The sequence below is a fragment of the Brassica napus genome, chromosome C9 (assembly GCF_020379485.1).
Source record: "Brassica napus cultivar Da-Ae chromosome C9, Da-Ae, whole genome shotgun sequence".
In the NCBI taxonomy this organism is placed as follows: Eukaryota; Viridiplantae; Streptophyta; class Magnoliopsida; order Brassicales; family Brassicaceae; genus Brassica; species Brassica napus.
The window spans coordinates 61,021,878-61,042,721 of NC_063452.1; the positions used below are offsets into that span (position 1 = coordinate 61,021,878).

At 36.0% G+C, this 20,844-nt stretch overlaps 3 protein-coding genes across 4 annotated transcripts; 1 reads left to right on the top strand and 2 right to left on the bottom strand.

The window, feature by feature from the left end:
• Positions 1-1,835: 1,835 nt before the first annotated feature.
• On the bottom strand, positions 1,836-4,605 carry LOC106358316 (probable trehalose-phosphate phosphatase I). Of its 2 annotated transcripts, none has more exons than XM_013798067.3 (12): positions 4,453-4,605; positions 4,109-4,350; positions 3,884-4,024; positions 3,730-3,801; positions 3,532-3,627; positions 3,397-3,444; positions 3,163-3,264; positions 3,001-3,078; positions 2,803-2,872; positions 2,511-2,581; positions 2,322-2,414; positions 1,836-2,207 (listed from the first exon to the last, which is right to left on the bottom strand). In XM_013798067.3, exons 1-12 carry the CDS (start codon positions 4,454-4,456, stop codon positions 2,151-2,153), a joined length of 1,074 nt encoding a protein of 357 aa, XP_013653521.1. In that variant the 5' UTR covers positions 4,457-4,605; the 3' UTR covers positions 1,836-2,150. The 2 variants fall into 2 exon arrangements, with proteins under 2 accessions (XP_013653521.1, XP_013653520.1); XM_013798066.3 differs by having other exon boundaries at positions 3,397-3,453.
• Positions 4,606-12,217: 7,612 nt separating this feature from the next.
• Positions 12,218-17,957, top strand: LOC106355291 (inactive TPR repeat-containing thioredoxin TTL3). Its single transcript, XM_013795267.3, has 4 exons — positions 12,218-16,667; positions 16,744-17,112; positions 17,241-17,574; positions 17,684-17,957. The coding sequence occupies exons 1-4, from the start codon at positions 15,823-15,825 to the stop codon at positions 17,816-17,818; spliced, it is 1,683 nt and encodes a 560-aa protein (XP_013650721.1). The 5' UTR covers positions 12,218-15,822; the 3' UTR covers positions 17,819-17,957.
• LOC106356481 (aspartic proteinase-like protein 1) lies at positions 17,921-20,262 on the bottom strand. The gene is made up of 8 exons (XM_013796231.3): positions 19,776-20,262; positions 19,405-19,643; positions 19,103-19,330; positions 18,808-19,017; positions 18,627-18,720; positions 18,481-18,544; positions 18,317-18,388; positions 17,921-18,235 (listed from the first exon to the last, which is right to left on the bottom strand). The coding sequence occupies exons 1-8, from the start codon at positions 19,938-19,940 to the stop codon at positions 18,066-18,068; spliced, it is 1,242 nt and encodes a 413-aa protein (XP_013651685.1). The 5' UTR covers positions 19,941-20,262; the 3' UTR covers positions 17,921-18,065.
• Positions 20,263-20,844: the final 582 nt, after the last annotated feature.

Sequence of the window (20,844 nt, forward strand, 5' to 3'; positions counted from 1 at the left end):
AGAGGAGACTCAAAGGATATGCGATCCTTCACAAAAGAGCTCCCGATTAGGGTTTCACCAGAGTCGGAGTGGAAGCTAAGGCCGCCGTGAGAGGAAGATGAACCATCGACTGATGGGGCATTGCGTTCACCGGAGCATACCAGAACCATAGCGGTGCTTGACGAAGGAGATACATGTACGATGGAGAGGAAAGCTCCTCCTCCGGTGAGACAGATCTGAGTTGTCTCTGTTCTTGACCCACAGTAGTAGATCTCGTGGAAGAAACATGATGCCCTAAATCCGGAGGTGAAGATGGAGGGAAGTGAAATAGGTGGGGAGGAGTGAGGCGGCGTCTGGTGAAGATCTCGAAGAGAGGATGAAGACGGTGGCTTTGATTGGGATGTAACCGTTGGGTCCGGTGGATCAGGTGGATCTGGAGGATCTCGTGGGTGAAGAGGATTTAACAGCACCGAAGCAAACATCCACCGAGGGCGAGCGAGAGAGAAGACCAGATCCTGGTTCATCGGCGCGGAGGGAGGTAGCGGGAGCAGAGCCATCGGAAAAACTCAAACGAACTCGACGTCGGTGAAAGGAGCACAATCGTCGGCCAGAGACAAGGACGAGGAGGAGCTTCAACTAGGAAGAGAACACACCAACCGTGCCGGAGAAACAACGGTAGAACGAGCTCATTTTTGCCGTTGCGGCTTCCTTGGTTTCGTGTCTGAGAGAGAACCTTCTCACACTTGAAATACAATAGTGTATGTAGCCTATATACGTCCATAACACGTATACAATGTTTAAAGAATCCAATCTTGGTTAGTCCGGCCAGTTGGAAGCTACTAACTAAATCTTGCCAGACCAGAGGCACCAGAGTGCATGTCGACGATACGTTCGTGGAGCGGCTCAATTGTCACCGAACATTTTTCTCTCCCGTAAAAATTTCACACAACTAATTATTAAAAAGAGAAACATTATCGTATTGGATGAATATGATTTCAACCAACTACAAAATCTGCTACTATACGATATAATAAATTTGTCTCGTACCAGAAAATAAATACTATATAGAGTGTTCGTAATCAGGGCCAAAGGACACGCACGAAGAGGAACACGACTTAACCCAAAACAACAATAAAAACAAAATAAGACTTCCATGTTTCCAGAGTTTGTCTTTCCTACAACGAGCAAGAATACAAGTTCTAACTTGGTTTGATCCGGATTAATTGGTTAGGTTTATTGTCTACACTAGTGAAAAGTACTTGACAGATTTGAGTTGATCATTTAGTTTCATTTGGACCCCGCGAGGCTATGTGTCAAAGTGTCAGTAGACAAGTACGCAAAGTGAGACAAATCTGGATACATCAAACTCATTCAAATTCCTCGCATTAAATCCATTATTGTTTGATACTATGTGGTACATAAAATTTACAAATCCTTTTACGTACTAAATAAACTTTTTTCATACTTTTTTTTTTTTGTAATCCAGGGTTCCCCGCTTCGCGGATCAATCTCTGGGCCCGGTCAGGCAGCATGCCAGCTTCACCCGGGAGGTTTTTCTCTGAGCCCGAAGACCCAGTACCCGCTTTGGTGTCCAGATGAGGCAGGGTAGTTTTCGCATGGGGGGATCGAACCCGGATGGTGGTTGCCACCACAGACCCGTCCTTCCACTTGGACTACCTCGTCCGGATAACTTTTTTTTTTTTTTTTCATACTTTGTCACGTCTTCAAATTAATTGTCACATTTTGTCAAGAATTTATGTACTTTGAAAGGATTTTCATAGAAAATCTCGATTTTAGATTAATGCATGTTAACATTATTTCTCAGTTCTTCTCACATAACAGAAAACCCCATAGAATAGTAATTAAGAAGAAGTCGTAGATAATAAATACAAATACTTTCTTAATTGACATGCGTCTGCATATGTTACATTTACGAAGATAATTAAAACTTAGTAGATTTAGTCGAAAACATTTTGCCACCTATAGTCTTGTTCATCTTTTTTTTCTTACAAAAACAAAATCCGATGAACAAGAACATTAGCCTTAGGGGGCATATAAAGAAAGATTTTTCCCCACCTTCTACAACGTTCCATGAAAGGTTAGCCATATACATATTGGTTGGCATTAAATATTTCGAACATTGTCACTAGCTCATTTATTATACATCCCCTTCATATTCTTGGCTGCATTTGTTTCCACTCCACCAATCGTCGCAAGAAATTCATCACCTATTGATTTTATTTTAGAGAGAGAGTTAGCACGTATAGAAAACCATGTACTGCGAAATACATAGACGGATACTATGGATATACATATTATAATATACGCGCGTGTGGACTTGCCTCGGACGGATCTTGCAGAGAATACGAAGCATCTGTATCCTTGGGAAATTTGGAGACAAGTATGCCAAAGCCTTCACCCCTGTCTCGTAGCATCTAATTTACATGGTACCAATGTTAATCAATATAATTAGCGCCGTAACTTAAGTATATGGATATTTTTTTTATATATTATGGAAATAGTTCGTATACCTTAAATGCATCTTCGTCGGTCCGATCGTCGCCGATGTAAACCGGGAAAACGTTGTTAGAGTTCCCAAACCCTGTCGTATTCAAAAGGTTCAAAATTACTTCAGTCTGTAAATTGATAGTATCCCATTATTTAAAGGTGAACTGAGAAGCATATTGATGATGAAAAATGATTAGTGGAGAAAAGTTGCTTTTAATAAAAAGACAGGACAAACTAATTATTGCTTTATTTTAATTATAGATTGAAAAAGAATATTTGTTTTTAGAAAAAGAGAGAGGGCTACTGAGCACTCACCAAGTGACTCTAACAAGAACTCAAGAGCTTTTCCTTTATCCCAATCGATCATAGGACGGATTTCGAAAACCTGTTGATTATATTCAAAACAAATTTAAATTTAAATCATTTACACTCACTGTTATGACAACAGAAAGCTATATTACAAATAGTTTTTTAAGTACTTCTTTAGTCAAATGAGAGAACGTCATGTCATACCTTCCGACCTTGGCTCAGTTTGAGCGTAGGATATTTCTCTAATACCGACCGAATCTGTAGAACCAGTTCGCTCCATTTCTGGATTATAATGTTTTCCATTTCTAATGTTAGTATTCTTTATTATTTAATAAAAGTATATTTTTAGTGTGGTTGCGATTTTACCTTCTCTTCCACGCAACGAAAGTGCACAGAAGCGGTAAACTTCTGGTTTTCTACTATGACTCCAGGAGTTGATTTAGTTTTCTCCAAGAGTTGTTTATAGACCTTTAAAATTCAAACACAACCAACAGTGTTAAATTATATAACCAAACATTGAAGAGCACGACGGGTATATTTGTCGTGATACAGGAAAACATATAATAATTTATTTATTAAGCCGAACATAATATGTCTTACTTCATCGATCATGAGAACATAGTCACTGGCTGGTTGGTACAACAGAGACTGTTTAACCTAGACGAAAGAGGAATTAAATAAACTTAAACGAAAATAATACAATGGTACTTTTTTTAATGAATTTAATTATATCACCCTCTTGTGTCTGGAGAAACCTTTTGCTGGACCTTTAATGTCCATGCCATGGCTGCCAGCATAATACAGCTCAGCCAGCTTCACAAAGTTATACACCTTTGAAAAAAACAAAATTATTAAAATAATTAATTATATAATAAAATTTTATATATAACGGTCAATAAATATGAGGAAAATGCCAAGAAACAATTAAAATACCTTGTCTATGCATCTACCGGTAACTATTGCAGTTGGGAAACATTTAGCCAGTTTTTTCACAGTTCTTCTCATCTGAGAACATCAATCAAAACGTGATTAATCACAGAGAATAAAATGATTAGGGGAAAACAATAACATGGATTTTAAGAAAAACCTTGCTTGACATGAAAGCTTTGTCTGGATCATCAACGATGGGAGAGAGAGTACCGTCATAATCAAGAAACATTACGATTTGTTTCCCTCCTGAAGCCTCTGTGATCTTCTCAAACATTTCTAATGCTGAAGGATGCCGCATCTGTCGGAAACACAATAAAAAGTTGTAAGAGGAAAGACTCTTCGAGAGTTTTGTGAAAGAGAGTTGTATATGGAGACTACTTACGATCCATGAGCTGAGATGTTTCTCTGAGCAGACAGAAGAAGACAGTGATTTGAGATGAGTAGGAGAAGAAGCCCGCATTGAATCGACCCAAGCGTTGACTCTTTGTCCACCATTGATGATCTCGAGGTTCTTGAGAAGCGTTTTCTGAGCAGAGGAAGAGTTGTTAGGGATGATACTTAACCTTGTGGTCTCTGATACGACACCGTTTGACATTCTCTGTGGTTTCTCCAGGACAAAGCTCACTGAGTAAAACAGAATATACATATTGGTTAATCAAAGTAGTAATGAGAGATATATACTAGCTTATGTTGAGATGAAACCTAGTAAAACAAGCCAATGCTTACCCATTTTAGAAAATTAGGGCTCAAGGTGAAATTAGTACTTGAATCAAAGTTAAACTGAGATTTAAGGGAGAGAAAAAAGAAAGAGATGGAGTGGATGATGAAGATGAGGAATTGTGTGTTTATTTCCACTCCTGCGAATTGGTTTATGTAGGAGAACAAAGGCAAAAACGTGGGACCTACTGGGCCTAATAATGGTTTCATGGGCCTACTTTTTGAAGGTCTTGGAACATCTCTAAGAGCATCTTTAGCGGTTTATTAGCATGGGTTTTTAGTGAATTTAAGATTTAAAAAAAAAAAGAAAAATTAAGCATTAATGCTGCATACGTCGTTTAATTAGGAAGCACAAGAAATGTATTCACTGAGACACGTGTCTCCCTTTCAAACATCTTTCTCTCTCCAAAGCAACGCGATTCGTCTCTCGTCTCTTTCCCTCTACTTCGACTACTCCGCAACTCCTCCGCAACTCTCTCTGCCAGATTTCTCTCTTGCTCTCGTGATCTCTACTCGACAAAGATATTTCACCGACGGAATCAATCGATGATCCCTCGTCGAAGCTCATCAATCGGTGTCTCTCTTGGTGGACTCCTCCCCGCCCTCGCTCTTCTCGACGATTCATCGTCTCGGCGTCTCTTTGGGTCTCCTACCCGACTCTGTCGAGTGCTCGGCGTCTCTATTGCTCTCACATCGAAGATGAATCTCTCGACGGCGACCTTTGTCTCTCTGGGTCTCCTTTCCTCTCCTCCCCGCCCTCGCTCTTCTCGACGAATCTTTGTCTCGGCGTCTCGTGGTTCGGGTAAACCAACAATCGTTTTAGAGGCGGTTGCTTCATATGATCTCTGGATATGACATGCATTTTTTGGACCTCCAGGTACCTTAAATGATTTTAATGTTCTTGATCGCTCACCTGTTTTCGATGACGTAATAAACGGTCAAGCTCCGCAAGTCACTTACTCTGTCAATGGAAGAGAATATCATATGGCTTACTATCTAACCGATGGTATTTACACGAAATGGGCAACTTTTATCCAATCTATTACAATGCCACTAGAGCCGAAAGCAGTTTTATTTGCTCAACGTCAAGAAGCTGTCAGAAAAGATGTCGAGCGTGCTTTCGGAGTCTTGCAAGCTCGCTTTGCCATTGTTAAAAATCCTGTACTTTTTTGGGATAAAGCCAAAATTGAGAAGATTATGAGAGCATGTATCATACTTCATAATATGATCGTAGAAAACGAACGAGATGGGTACACTCAATTTGATGTTTCGGAGTTCCAACAAGGAGATGAAACCGGAAATTCACATGTCGATCTCACGTATTCTACAGATATCCCTTCAAATATCGCCAATATGATGGGTGTTCGAACTAGAATTCGTGATAGACAAATGCATGAACAACTGAAAGTTGATTTGGTTGAACATGTGTGGCATAAATTTGGACACGATGAAGACAACAACTGAGCTCGGATGTTTCTTTCAAATTCTCGTTTATTTTAATAAACTTTGTTTTTATGTTTTATGTTTTAAAAAAAAAAAAATCTTTGTTTCAATTGTAATCCTTTACTATGTTTTAATTTTAAGTTTAATAAGAAAATTAAAAAAAAAATGTTTAATTAAAAAAAAATTATTTTTAAGAAACCTTAATTAAGAGACTTGCATTGGACTACGAAAATTAACGGGTCTCTTAATCCGGTCTCTTAATCCACTTTAACAACTAAAAAGTGTTAGATAAAAATTAAGAGACTCATTTCGAGTATTTGGGTTAATGGTGCTCTAATGGTCTCCATTGGAATCTTTAGAAAATGTATTTTTTGATTTTTTAATTATTCTTATTTTTTCTTTTTTAGATAAAAAGAAAGAAATATCAACCAATCGCGGGCTGCCAAATGTCGTGGGGGCCCACAAATAGTGCAAGAATTCACTTAGGGGGGGGGTTATTGGAAGATGAATTTGTGTAGAGTTTGTGAATTTTAAGAATCCATTGTTATTGGTTCATGGATTTCAAAAATCTTAGTAGAATCCATTATTATTGGTTTAAGAATTTTCAAAATCCATTCAAATCTCTTGTTATTCAAAAAGTTTAGTTACTATTGATTCTCTAATTCTAACTAAATCTAGTGTTATTGCGAGATGAATTCTATTCATTTTTACTCATAAGACTCAAATTTCAAAATATCATATGTATCGATGTGATTTTCAAAATCCTTGTGATAAATATACTAGAAAACAAAATAATTATTCTTACCAAATATCTATTGCACCTTAAATCGAAATTATATGTTCAAAACTATAATTCATTACATTTATATACTTTTACATTTTTGAATATATAATTATTTTTTTAAAAAAATTATGTTTTTAAATCAATAATAATAATTACATTTATAAATCTTAGTAATTTTAAAATATTTTTTTTAAAAAAAATAGTTTCAAAAAACATTTTTGAATTTCAAAAGGAAAATTTGAAAAAAATATTTTTTTATAAAATAGAAATATTATAAAAATGTTCGAATTTGAAAAAAAAAATATAAAAACAACTTTTTATTTTTTTTTATTTTTTATACATCTATACCGTAAGGGGTAAAATAGTCTTTTATATTTTTAATGAAACTTCTTTCGGTTATTTTCTTTTTTAAATGCTTTCTGTGACAAAATCTTATAAAATGGCTATTTAAGAAAATTATTCAATTTTGTATGTATCAGTATTATTTTCTTTTTAATTTGAAAGCAAAAAATAAATAATCATGCTATATGATTTAGAAAATAAATATATTCTATATTTATTTTACAAAAAATGATAGAAAATATGTAATACAAATTCATGAAAATCTATATCAATCTAAGAAAAGTTATGATCAAATTTCATAAGTCAATGTATATAAATTTTCACAATCCACATAACTTTTTTAAATCTATCAACTCTCAAAATTCACAAACTCTACACAAATTCATCTCCCAATAACCCCCAAAGAGTCCTTATTTAGAGATTTTAAAGATTTAATCATTAGCTTTTGGTGGGATCCACTAATTATTTAATTATTTTTCCCTAATGACTCCCCCTTAAGGATTGCTGTTGCGGATGCTCTTATTCGCCTACGTTGTAATATATTTGCGTGTCTATTGTCACCAGACCATAGGAGTCGTCGAATCCGCGTCTCCAACGTTTTATTAATTGGGACTCTAATATATATTATAATAATTGAGTTTTTGCTTTCTCCTCAGCGCGTCACGTCAGCGTTTTGTGGATCCCACTTTTAAAAAGTGTGAAAAAAAGTGTCAAGCACATTGTTCGAACCCGGGTTATTGAGATATAAACATCAACATTTATACCACTAAACTAAATGGTACTTTGTACATTGATGACCGAAACTAATATATATTTATGAATGTCGAAAATCCTTGCTTCTTCGGCTTTCTCTGTGGGCCGGGCCTACAAGTGTATTATGAGTTTCATTTTTAAATGAGATTTATCACGTTATATGAAAAAGAAAAAAAACAATTATCGTTTTTCCTTATTGTAATCTGTCTTTGTTTAATAAGAGTTAGGGTTCTTTTCATCATTGTCTTAGACAAGGATGAGCTACAGAATTGCGCCGTGTGTCTGTTCGTAATCTATTTTTTCACCGGCGAACTATTCATCTCCCCATCTTAAATCGTTTGATCATAAATATTCCTAATTTGTAGTCCTTCTCTAAACCTTATATATATGATTCTCATCTTTGATGAACCCAATTTGCATCTCCATAAAACTCATTGATTCCTCTTAGCTTTAACCATCTTCTAGAAAATGTCTCTTTCTGCCTCTCTAGTTCCTCAAACCGGCGTCCCCGGCGTCCGTCACTCAACCTTCGAGTCTCTCCGTCTTGGTCGTAGTAGTCAGAGCATAGCCTCTAACCTCCTCGCTTATGGGATTCTCTGAATTTCAAGAAAGACAGTGAGTTTATGGGAATCACAGTTCTCTTCCTTGATAAAAAGGTAAGTTAATCTTCAATTTATCACATTTATTTAATATAATTGTTTTTAATTGATTTTCTGATTCTTTGTTGAATAATATTATTTTCAGATTCCATGATTTATGGGTTTATTCCCGTAGGACGTGCTAATCATTACATGTTATCTTTGAAAGCCGGTTCCATTGTGAAAGTCGATCGTTTTGAGGTTGCTATGTACTCAAGCATGTACAAGATAACTGATAATCCATTCCTCATTCGTTTCATCTCACCAACTATTAATGATGAAGTCATCACGGGTGCTCCTGAGATCAATCTTCAATCATAACTAGATTGTTCGACAATTTCCAAGTGATTGCGAACACAAACCTATAACTCCCACGTATATTATCATATTGCAACTGAGTTTATATTATGTTTCGATATCATAACTGATATTTAAACTTGCAGATGTAGTTGAGCAAATCCGTTCTGTCCAGGGCTCTGACTTTACCAAAGAAACAACTCGAGTCCTTATTTGTCTCCTCATTGATCCGTAAGAAACAATCAACACACAATTCCCTTTATATTATTATCTATATTGTGTTAACATTAATAATCAAAAATATTTCCTATTTTGTGATCGTCTATTTATCCCCCTTACTTATCAAACTAATTTTACACAAACTTTTATTTTACAGCTTAAAAGAAACCACAACAACCCAAACAATCAAAACACCAAAAACTAGAATTCCAAAAAAAGACGAATCATTAATGATTACCTCTATTTTTTGTCTAATCTTAGAAATAAACTTCAAAACAAATATACCAAACCAATCACCTCAACTAAAATTCAACGACACATACATCAAACCAACTAAAAAAATACAAACTACACGGCCAGCTATTTAACAATTTACAAACTTACTTTCGCAACGAAGAAGACGAAGACGACAACCAAAATCAGTGAATTTACCTAAACAAAAAGCATAGTAAATTACTAACAATGGTTTTTGTTTACATATTACCCATCAAATAAAAGATAAACAAACACAACTACACCAAGAAATACAAGAGACAATCCCGATATACACAAAGGCAGCAACAACATCTCCATCTGCTCACTACTCTTGTCTTATAAAAATAGCTTACATGCCCAATGTCAACATGCTAATGCTATTGTATTCTTTTGAGAAATGCATAAATTCGTTTAAAACCCGTTAAAGCCCAAATACTCAGAATTGTCACTCATTTTATAGTTATTTCTACAAGTCTTCATGTATTTATTTTAAAGGTTCGGTAAAAGCAACAAGTTTAAAAATAAAATAAAAACATATAACAAACATAATAAGGATAATAAAAATTATTACTTAATACACACAACTAAACGGGAGAAAAAATATCTAGAAACAAAAGGTACTCTCAACAACTTTAATATAATTTATGTATCCTCAACAGTACAAGAAATAAATTAAAAAGACAAACAAACAATAAGTCTCAGTAACACAGCAAACAACACCACGAACTATATCAATCACATTATTAACACAACTTAGTCATTCATAAGTAGAGAACAATGCATACACAGTTCATCATACAACTCTAACCCTATAACAATAAAAAAAACTTGAAAAACAAATCAAAACACAAAATGCACAACCACAATAATCCTAGCAAATATTGAGATGAAACAAGAACTTTGTTCACAACACTGCGCTTGCGCGGGGGCAATGCCCTAGTTAACTTAAACGTGTAACTTATAAAAACACTAAGTTCTATATATACTATCTGATTTGAATTTCATCCCACATAAATCTTTGACTTTGAAAAGTAACCTTTTTTTCGCAGTCTCCTCGCTCATATATATGAAATGAAGCTTTTTTTTTGTTCTCAAACATATATTCATATATAAGATCAATTTACTAGTTTACTTGATGTTTTCAGTTAACTTATACGCATTCTATTTCCTTTACAGATTTGAGATTATATTAGCTTCAGTTTCTGTAAAAATATTTGCAATTTACATTTTTGTAGAACATCTACATTTACCGTTAGAAGGATTATTTCACTAATTCAGATGTAAATCACATTCTTATTTATTCAGAAAAACATAACTGGTGCGGTTTACAGTCGCGGAGACAGGTTATAGGGCATGGGGGCATGTGCACCCTCAATTATATTAAAATTTAAAATTTTGTATGTAAAACATCAAAAAATTGATAGCTTATATCGTAAAAAGTAGTTTGTGCATCCTCACTTTCCAAGGTTCAATCTTTTCCATATGTAATTTTATTATTTCATCACCAATAGTGCACCCATCGTTTAAATTGTCTAGATTTGCCCTGGCGGTTTATATATTATATATATCGGCCAAAGCTAAACCCATGCGTTCAACCGAAAGAGACTTAAAAAGAAGATAATAATACGGGCTTATGTTAATACCATTTCGCAAATGTATCAAGATTCAGTTTCATATTAAATACTTGAGTTGGAAACAAAAAAAAAAAGAGAAAGACAAATTGGAAAGTTTTGAATTAATATAGACTTGACATTGTGGCACCACTACTCTATGTTCTTTTTCATAAAGAATTAAGAATTTTTATACATTTTGTTAAGGTTGCTATGTATACTTGTCAAGTCACGTTACAGGTTGCTACACACCTAAAAGATAGAGTAGTTATTGTCAAATTATGAAAATTTTAAATTAATGACACTGTGTTCACATGTTTGTTAATCTATTACTATGAACTTTTCGTGGCTCGCGTGGGATTATGAAATTATACCTTCAATAATAGTATATTGCACAATACTAGCGTTTGATATGGTAAATATTAAAAAAAAATCTAGATTAGAAATACGTTCATAATATCCCCCCCCCCCCCCCCCCCTCCTAAATCCTAAAAGATAGAGTGGCTATGTATACTTGTCAAGTCACGTTACAGGTTGCTACACACCTAAAAGATAGAGTAGTTATTGTCAAATTATGAAAATTTTAAATTAATGACACTGTGTTCACATGTTTGTTAATCTATTACTATGAACTTTTCGTGGCTCGCGTGGGATTATGAAATTATACCTTCAATAATAGTATATTGCACAATACTAGCGTTTGATATGATAAATATTAAAAAAAAATCTAGATTAGAAAAACGTTCATAATTCCCCCCCCCCCCCCCCCCCCCCCCCCCTCTCTAAATCCGCAGATTATGTATGCATAGAAACATAAAACAGTGGATTCATCAATTTACATGCCAGTTTTTAGTTACATTTATGCTTTTAGCTATTGCTAAAAAAAAGAAGCTATTTCAGACTATATATAGATATAGTATATAGTCAAGGGGTCGATCGACACCTATAATTTTTACTTGTTTAACTATATATACGTGGGTACCGAGCCTAAAGCAACGTTTTGACAAACATATTACGGAATTGAACAAATTATTGGTTCTACGTAATTTGTCCTAACAATGAGAATAAGAGATTCTCGATATATGGTTCAATAAATAATTCCTTCACATATGATGTTTTTCTTCTTCTTCTTTTTTTCCATCTACTTATAAATATTTTTTTGGGTAAAATTCTACTATATAAAAGTGCAGATATAATTATTTCTATATTCTTCTAAATAATTATATCTGCACTTTAGTTTCAAAAAAAAATTATACCTGCACTTTAAATATATAGTATATATGTCTAAGCATATTTCTCAAACTTTTAGATTTTTTTGAAAATTTCTACTTTTAGTTTTTTGGTCAAACCTTCGTTTCATTAACTTAAACTTAAGCTTAAACCAGAACATTGTTAGCAATCTCTACGAGATTGTTTGAGAACTGAAACAGAGAGTCTTTTGCTGGCCTATCGGCCGACTCATTACATATTCTAGAAATAAAACATAACACGCCAATGTCAGGGAGTACCACAGATTTGTTTCATGTGATTAGGTAGATGAGACTTATATACGAAGAATTTCTACTTTAAGTAAGATCGTATAATTTTGAATAAAATTCAACAATGGTTTCGTTGCTATATATATATATATATATATGTGTGTGTGTGTGTGTAGTAGCTGTGCTAGCTATACTCAAACCGGGTTGACAAAATAGTTTCAAACGGAAACCCAACTGATACAATTTTACTTTTGATAGCCACCACGAAGAATTTTACCAGAATTTTACCGAAAATGTATTCATATATTTTGGGTGTATTTTCTCTTCTTTTTTTGGGGTCAAAGTGCATGGGTGTAGTTTCTCGATTCGTAGTACGTTGGACGGGAATTCAGTCTGACGTGAACGTGCGATCTAGTATAGTTAACGTCCACTAAAACCATACTTATACGTTTCGTTTAAACATCGGTCTTATACAAAGTTCGTACATAATTGTTTGCATATTTTTAATAGCACAAATCATATTCGGTTTGCAGCTCACTAATTGATAAAACAAAGTGTTCTGCGTCTAAAGAGTTTTGGCAGATCTTGAACGAAGAAACAAAAGAAAGAACAGTGTACAACAGTACATGTATGTAAATAAGAATCAAGAAGGTTAGACCACAGTAAATTGAACCCGTATTTTTCGGCAAAACAACGACTTTGTCCTCTTCATTCTCGTCATCTTGTGTCAATTATTATGGTCATTATTGGTTCTTTTGTAAATTTAAGGCGATGCAAGCACGCGTGGTAATCATTTTAGTATTCATATTTCGCAGTAATTATGAAATTCTATCGACTTTGAGTTTTTTTTCTTGATTCATAATTTAACAAGTGCGCAAAAAGTAATGTGCCAATTAGTATTTACTCCAATTTAACCAGTCCCTCGTGCATGCACCTCGAAGATGTTTGATTAAAAATAGTAAACACACCACTTCTTACTTTCTTAGAATGGCATCATAACGTCTTTAGATTAAATACATAGGGAATTAAGTATCTCAATTCACGATCTACAAACTTTGGAAGATACGTAACTAGATTACCTTTTTCGAAAGAATTATGTCAAGAATAAAACGGTCAATTAATCTGAAAATTACTTCTGAAGATGAGATACTAATGTATACATTCTAGTTTCGTTCTTAATTAATCGTTGATTAAGCGGCTGCTAATTTCCTAAGTATGGTAAAGCCTGAATACCATGGTCCGTGTCCAACGGATGATGATAGCTATAATGAAAAAGCTGCCTAAGTGAAGAACCGGTAGAATGCCAGGCTACTTAGCCAGCCAATCAACCGGAGAGGAGCATAAGAGATCAAAAGGACCCCTACACTTGTCCAGGCCCGTTCCTTCTTTAAGGCACATAAAGCATTAGCTTTAGGCCACATATCTTTAGAAAACAATTTTTTTTTTCTTTTTTTTTTCTTTAGAAAACAATTTGGTCACATACATTCATATTGATGTAGCTTAAATGGTCAAATGATAAGATATATATCTCTCATGCATCCCCGGTTCACACTACCATTTTGATATTCGTTTTTTTTTTCTGTTTTATTAAAGAGTTTTCATTGAACTTTGATGTTAAAAAATTTAATCAATTTAGCATTGAACTTTGATGTCAAATAAATTTCATGTGTTCACCATTAGCAAAGCTTATGAAAATAATTCTTACCTTATTTTATATAAGGGCCACATATTTCCAAATGTTTTAAGCCACATAAATACACGGGACGGCACTGCACTTGTCCCTCGCTACCTAAAACTATAATGTGATATGACTCGTCTCTGAATCTTGTCGTGCTTCGAGCCAAACACCGCACGTATGGTCTACTTCAGTGCGTGTCGACCCTTTTGAAACATAAACGGATAAAGCTCCTTCTCTGGTAAGTCGGCAGATTCTGTTTCTCTTGAACCCAAAAGGGAACAAGAACATGTATTATAATTTAGTAACACAAGGGAAAAACTATGAATACATATAACATATTAGCTCATTATACGTGTTTACACGAAGCCCACAAGTTTTGCTTTTCCACTAATGAATGATCCGAGCCATGCCGTTTGTTTTTGTTTGATAGTACTATTGCTCATTCAGTTTCATTTTAATTATCGTTCTAGGTTTATGCAAACTGATTAATAAAATATATAATTTTGTATATTTCCAAAATAAAAACACAATTACCAATACACTTTACCATATTTCAACCAATAGAATAAAAAAAACTGGAGAATCTTATTAACAAATTTTATATTAAAACTCTAAAACGACATTTATTTTGAAACGAAAATTTTTTTCTACAACCACAACTAAATCGAAACGGAATGAGTATTAGGTTTTTGTTTTCTTCCTGTTGTTTGCTTAAGGGTTAACGTAATTCGCTAATCCACCATTAGTTTTATGAATTGTTAATTGCTAAGATCATGTTATTAGTTTCGATTTCGAGGTAGTGTTAGTACTAATTACTTTATTTGACATTTTGTATTCATCTTAAACTAGGTTCGCTCATCCCGGATTCTAGGTTTTGATTAATTATTCAATACGTGTACTAGTTTTACGATACTTCTTCCATTTTAATAAATATCACTTTGACACTTTTCACATAGATTAAGAAAGTAGCGAAAATATATGTAAGTTGTTATTAATTATATTTTTCTGACCAATAATATTTTAGATAAATAAAATTATTTATGAAACCAATGCAATTTTAATTTTCAGTTGAAAATAAGTATAATTTGCATTGAAATTGTAAAGTAACACTTTTTGTGTAACAAAAAAAAAACTAGAATGACATTTATTATGAAACGGAAAGATTATTAGATCTAGTTCATTAAAACTTTGGTTCTGATGTCAGATATTGTACTACTAGTCAGCACTTTACATTAAAATATTTATTTATTTTAATTACATATAATGTAGAGCTTGATGTCACTATTGACTTATAAATTTGAAAGTAGTTCATTCAACAAAGCCTCCTTAATTAGATTTTTTATTTATTTGCTGAGTCCACAAAAAAATTAGAGTTTATGGGGAATAACATACGTCATTGCAAACACCTTATTTTACATGGCAGGTTAAAAAAGCCATTCATCAAAAATAGAATTGGGTCGAGAAAAACTCGGACATTTGTTTTCTTTTCGACAAAGTCCCACAATTTCTTTCTAAATATTGACTAAAAAATCTAAGGTTCATTTTTCCCTCTCTCTTAGAAAACCAGGTCAACATAGCCTAGCCATAGAAAAAAAAAAAAAGAGAGAAGACAAACGACGAACCAAAAAAAATCAAGTATTGACAGAAGACGAACCCACCAACCACGTCTATTGACAATTATACATCGATTTGAGAAGAGACAACAACAACATTTCATGCATCTCTTCTTTTTTACTGTAAATTTTAGCCTAGTTTGATCATAATGCCATTGTGTGCAAAGTTATTGATTCAAGGAGAGGGCATGCAACAAAACAAGCTTTCCTGAGGTTGGTTTAGCTGACTGTTCCTCGACGGGGTTTAGGTTCTCTCTAGCAGCGAAAGGATGGCAGAAAATCAGGCAGAGAAAAGGTCGCGTCGTGGGTTGTTAGGTTTCGTGTTTGGTAGACGTGGCTTGTGGTCCAAGAAATGTACTGCGGACAATGGTAATAAAACCCCAATGCGTAGCAGCAACGCCTCCGCACCTTGCACCTCTAATATTCAGTTCACCAAATCTCCTGGTAACGAATTAAACTCCAAAAAGCTACAAGAATATAAAGTTTCACCTGAACCGATCCAGAACCAGACTCAGACCCAAATACAAAGACCTATTTCAAAACCCTTATCGAATCAATACCCTAATAATAATCCAGGACCGGTCCAACAACAAGCCAGGAAGGTGGTGCCTAGGGAATCTATCGGTTTATCAGGTGAGCTTGAGAGTATGATCATGGACAATCAGAAAGCCAAAGGGATGATGTTTGGTAGCCTCGGGAACTTGAAGCAGCCAGGAACAACAGCGGTTGGGAATCAAACCACTGTTCAAAACAGTGGATACGGTAGGAAGACAATGGAAGGTGAAAGGCAAACACCGGTTAGGCCAATATCGGTTTCAAATAACCAGGACCAGTCAGGGTCTTTGTGTAGGGCGATATCCACTCGAATGGATCCTGAAACGTTAAAGATAATGGGGAATGAAGATTACAAGAACGGCAACTTCGTAGAGGCTTTAGCATTGTATGATGCTGCGATAGCCATCGATCCGAAAAAGGCTGCTTATCGTAGCAACAAAAGCGCAGCATTAACAGCATTGGGGAGAATCCTTGAAGCAGTGTTTGAGTGTAGGGAAGCAATCAGAATGGAGCCTCATTACCATAGAGCTCATCACCGGTTAGCTAACTTGTACCTCAGGTAATCTCATCAAAGCCCTACCTTGTAACTCAAGTAATGTAATCCCATCAATAATATAATAAAAACTTAATAATAGGTTAGGAGAGGTGGAGAATTCAATATATCATATCAAACGTTCGGGTCCAGAAGCAGACCAAGAAGACATTTTGAAGGCCAAAACGGTACAGATGCATCTCAACAAATGCACAGAAGCCAAAAGATTGCGAGATTGGAACAATCTGATTAAAGAAACGAAAAACACCATAGCTTCAGGGGCTGATGCAGCTACCCAAGTATATGCATTGCAAGCAGAAGCGTTTTTAAAGAGTTACAGACATCAAGAGGCCGATGATGCTTTGTCTAGATGTCCAGTTTTTGATGTGGAAATGAATACTAAATATTATGGACCGATCGGTTATGCCGGTTTCTTGGTCGTATGGGCTCAGGTTCACATGTCTTTGGGCAGGTTTGGTCCCTCTGATTTTCTGGTTTTCAATCCACATTTAGGAGATAGGACTAGACATAAAACTAAAACGTTTCCTGATTTAACCGGCTTGAATGAGAAACGTATATTTTATTTTTTTGTCAAATCAGATTTGGAGAAGCGGTTGAGGCGATTCAACTAGCAGCCAAGCTGGACAGGAACAACAGGGAAGTAAGTATGGTTCTCCGGCGTGTACAGGCCGTTACCCCGGCGCGGTCCAAAGGCAACGATTTCTTCAAAGCGGGACGATTTCAAGAAGCTAGCGCAGCTTATGGGGAAGTACTAGAGCACGACTCAAGAAACTCAGTCCTGCTATGTAACCGAGCGGCTTGTCTGTTCAAAATGGGCCAGTTTGATAGAGCCATAGGAGATTCCACGGCAGCACTTGCAGTCCGTCCTGCCTACGCCAAGGCTAGGCTGAGAAGAGCAGACTGTAACGCTAAGGTAGTATGTGTTTAAAAATAAAAAAGTGTGTTGAGTTGTAACATTAATGGATGAATTAATGAAAGTTTTCTTTATGAATCACTTCGGAAACATTTTGTTGTGGTTGCAGCTTGGGAACTGGGAGTTAGCGGTTGGAGACTACGAGATATTGAGAAAAGAGACACCGGAAGACGACCAAGTGATCAGAGGATTGATGGAGGCTCAGAATCATCTCGTGAAACGCCGTGGACATGAGAATCTTTAACCAATCATACACCGTTACATTTGTGTTTTATAATAATCTAGAACAAAGATTTAAACTTTTGCTAATATGTTTATAGTCTGAGTAGATGGAGATAACATGTAAGACTTTATAAAATGAACTCTTCTTATATATATGCAAAGGCAAAATAGTTATGTTTTTTTCTTCTGATAATACAATGTTTCTCTCTACATATAAGAGACAACTCCAAGTAGTAGAAGGAGAAGAAGAAGAGAGTTGAATAATAATCTCATGGAAGAGAAGCGGCATGATGCTGATGATGTTTTGAAGGAGTTTTACCTGCAATTGCTGGTGAAACCGCATGGCTTCTGCTTTGCTGCTCCTCTGTTGGCAATGGATTTGGTGACGAAGGGCTTCCTGGTGAAGCCTCCTGAGGTGGCGCTATCTTATCCTCTTGACCTGCCAAAATATACGATGTTCTTTGGATCATTTACAGGTCTTAATCAGTACTAATGTTCTGTTTAAATCGAGGTCTCTCACATTTGGAAGATGACCAGCCAAGCTTCATGTTTTCTCTATCGAAAACTATTCGGTACCCTCTCATGTAGTTCTCTACAAAAAAAAAGAAAGAATGATAGTATCTTTTTCATGAAGACATTGGTCTGAGTATGCGTGAGAAAAAGTGAATAAGGTATATAACATACGTCCTATGACTCCTCCAGTGCCTTCTTCAGTAGCACTGATAGGCAAGCAACACTGAACAAGCCCCTGAAAAAAATGGTTTCAACCAAGTCTAAATCGTTGTTTCAAGCATGAATCATAAATGTACACTTTATGGAAATGATCTTACCTGACTTCGTTGGAGTACAAACAAAGGTTTGTGAATCAGGAATGAGTTATTGGACGAGAACTTGAGTTTGATCGCTGGCACCTTTGGCTTAACACTGATCCATCAAACAAACAAAATCGACAGAAAAAAAAACATGAGGAAAATCAACATAAAACCAAGCTTTGTTCTCTATGTTGTGTACCTAGTTTCATAGCAGTACTCCCATGGACCACCATCGATCTTCTTAACAGTAGCGTTTATATGACTATCAATCTCAAGTGCAACTTCTCTGTATATTACTTCAGGTAGAAAAGTAAATGACTGTCCACTGTCGATAAGTGTTGTGAAATTCGTCTGCTTTAGACACGAATTGCCTATACAACAAGCCTCCACACCAACAATGTAAGCCACACTGTAAAACAAAAAATCAACAGAACTTGCTTAGTATAAAGTAAAAAGCTGTCTTAAAGCATAGAAAGATTCCATTTGGTCATTACAAGTCATTGTTGTACGGAAGGAAACGTGTTGACTGCTGCGTGGACGGTCCCATATCACCAAAGTAAATCCTCCCCGAGTCCTCCTCATCAAAGCACATGGAGAAAGAGTTCCGCATGAGTCCCGCTTTGGCAAGAAAACTAGGAACCGAGATCTCTCCAGGTCCTAAACCCATCACACCATCTGGAGCAATCCCCTCCAAGAACTCACCACTCTGCTTCTTACCACATCTACAACATCAAAACACACACATACTCAAAAACCACAAACATAGAATACTCAAAAAAAGTAAAAAGAAGCTCACCCTACAACAATTCGAGCCTTGACAGAAGAAGAAGCTTTGGCACTATACGCAAGATGCAAGACGTCCTCAACGAGCAACCCCGAGCTGGAGGTGTTGTAGCTAGCGTAGCTAACGGTATAAGGACATTGCTCCTTCGGACTGTCACAGGCTGGAGCTGACTCACAGAGCTTATGGCTGCAGGGGAACACCTTGCTGGTGGTTGAAGCTGAGGGATTATACTCGTTAAGATCTTTAGTAGCCTGCAGAAGAATATATGTAGCGAGGAAGAAGAAGAAGCATCTGCCAATCAATCAACTTGGAAAAATAAGCGCACTAACTAACTAACTGTGTACACCTAAGCATCATACTCTTATCATTACATCTCAACGTACCAAGCTGCTGTAGTAAGTGGAAGCTAAAGGAGCGCACTGCACACAGTTGCAAGGAATCCAAAGGAGGTCACTTCCGGAATCTAACGCCCCAAGAAACGATACACTCGGTGTCCCAATGTCGAACCACGTGTAGTCAAAAACACATAAAAATACAAACTTTAACATTTGAAAACATCAAAAGAAGAAAAAGATAACTTTTTTTATAATTTACCATCCAAAGTCGTTTCCAGAAGAAATCGTTTTGCTTCCTTCTGATGGAACAAGGGATTGAGACTTGGCGGCGAGATTCATCCTCTGTCTTCTCAAATCGATGCTCGCGAGCAACCGATAATACTCGAAGCTCCGCTTCGATGGAAAGGACTCGGGAGACTTAATCGAAGCTCTGCATTCGTCGGAGAAGCGGTGGATCAGTCTCGAGGAGAAGACGGGGGCTACACTCTTCTCTGCGGCTAGAGAGAGTATAAAGAAGTAATAAACCCGGGTTCGAAACTCGGTACTTGTCAAATTTCGCGTTATTTTTATTAATGAAGCGTGGGTGGAAAGACATGCTCGTCATCAACCTCAAAGAATTATCGATCCCTCCATGGATCTCTAGCTACACTCCATCCTATATACAAAATCTAATCGAACAAAATTTGAATTATCTATACAATTTTTTTTTTGGTGTTGTATCAAACTCCACTGCCACGTCGCTATTTTGTAATGAGCATCCTAGCTCCGTGAAAACCTGTGCCGCTAGTATCATCCCCCGGATTGGATTGGCTCGGCGGAGGGGATTGGATCGGCGGAGGGGATTGGGTCGCCTGATCGACAGTCAAAGGAAGTCCAACTTCTGGCTTCTTCTCGATCTTGGAGAGGAAAAGCTGCATGTTTGAGCGAAGAAAAGACTTGAATACGCAGAGAAACACACAAGTCGCGTGTACAAAGAAATGCCTGATCTTTCTCTGATTCTCGTTTATCATGAGCCCGTAGCAGGCGAAGACGAAGTTGTCGCATAGCTCGATCACTTCCTCGAAGTCGTAAAGAAAGTCCAGAGTCAGTAGAAAGAAGGTGAAACTGACTGTGGCGT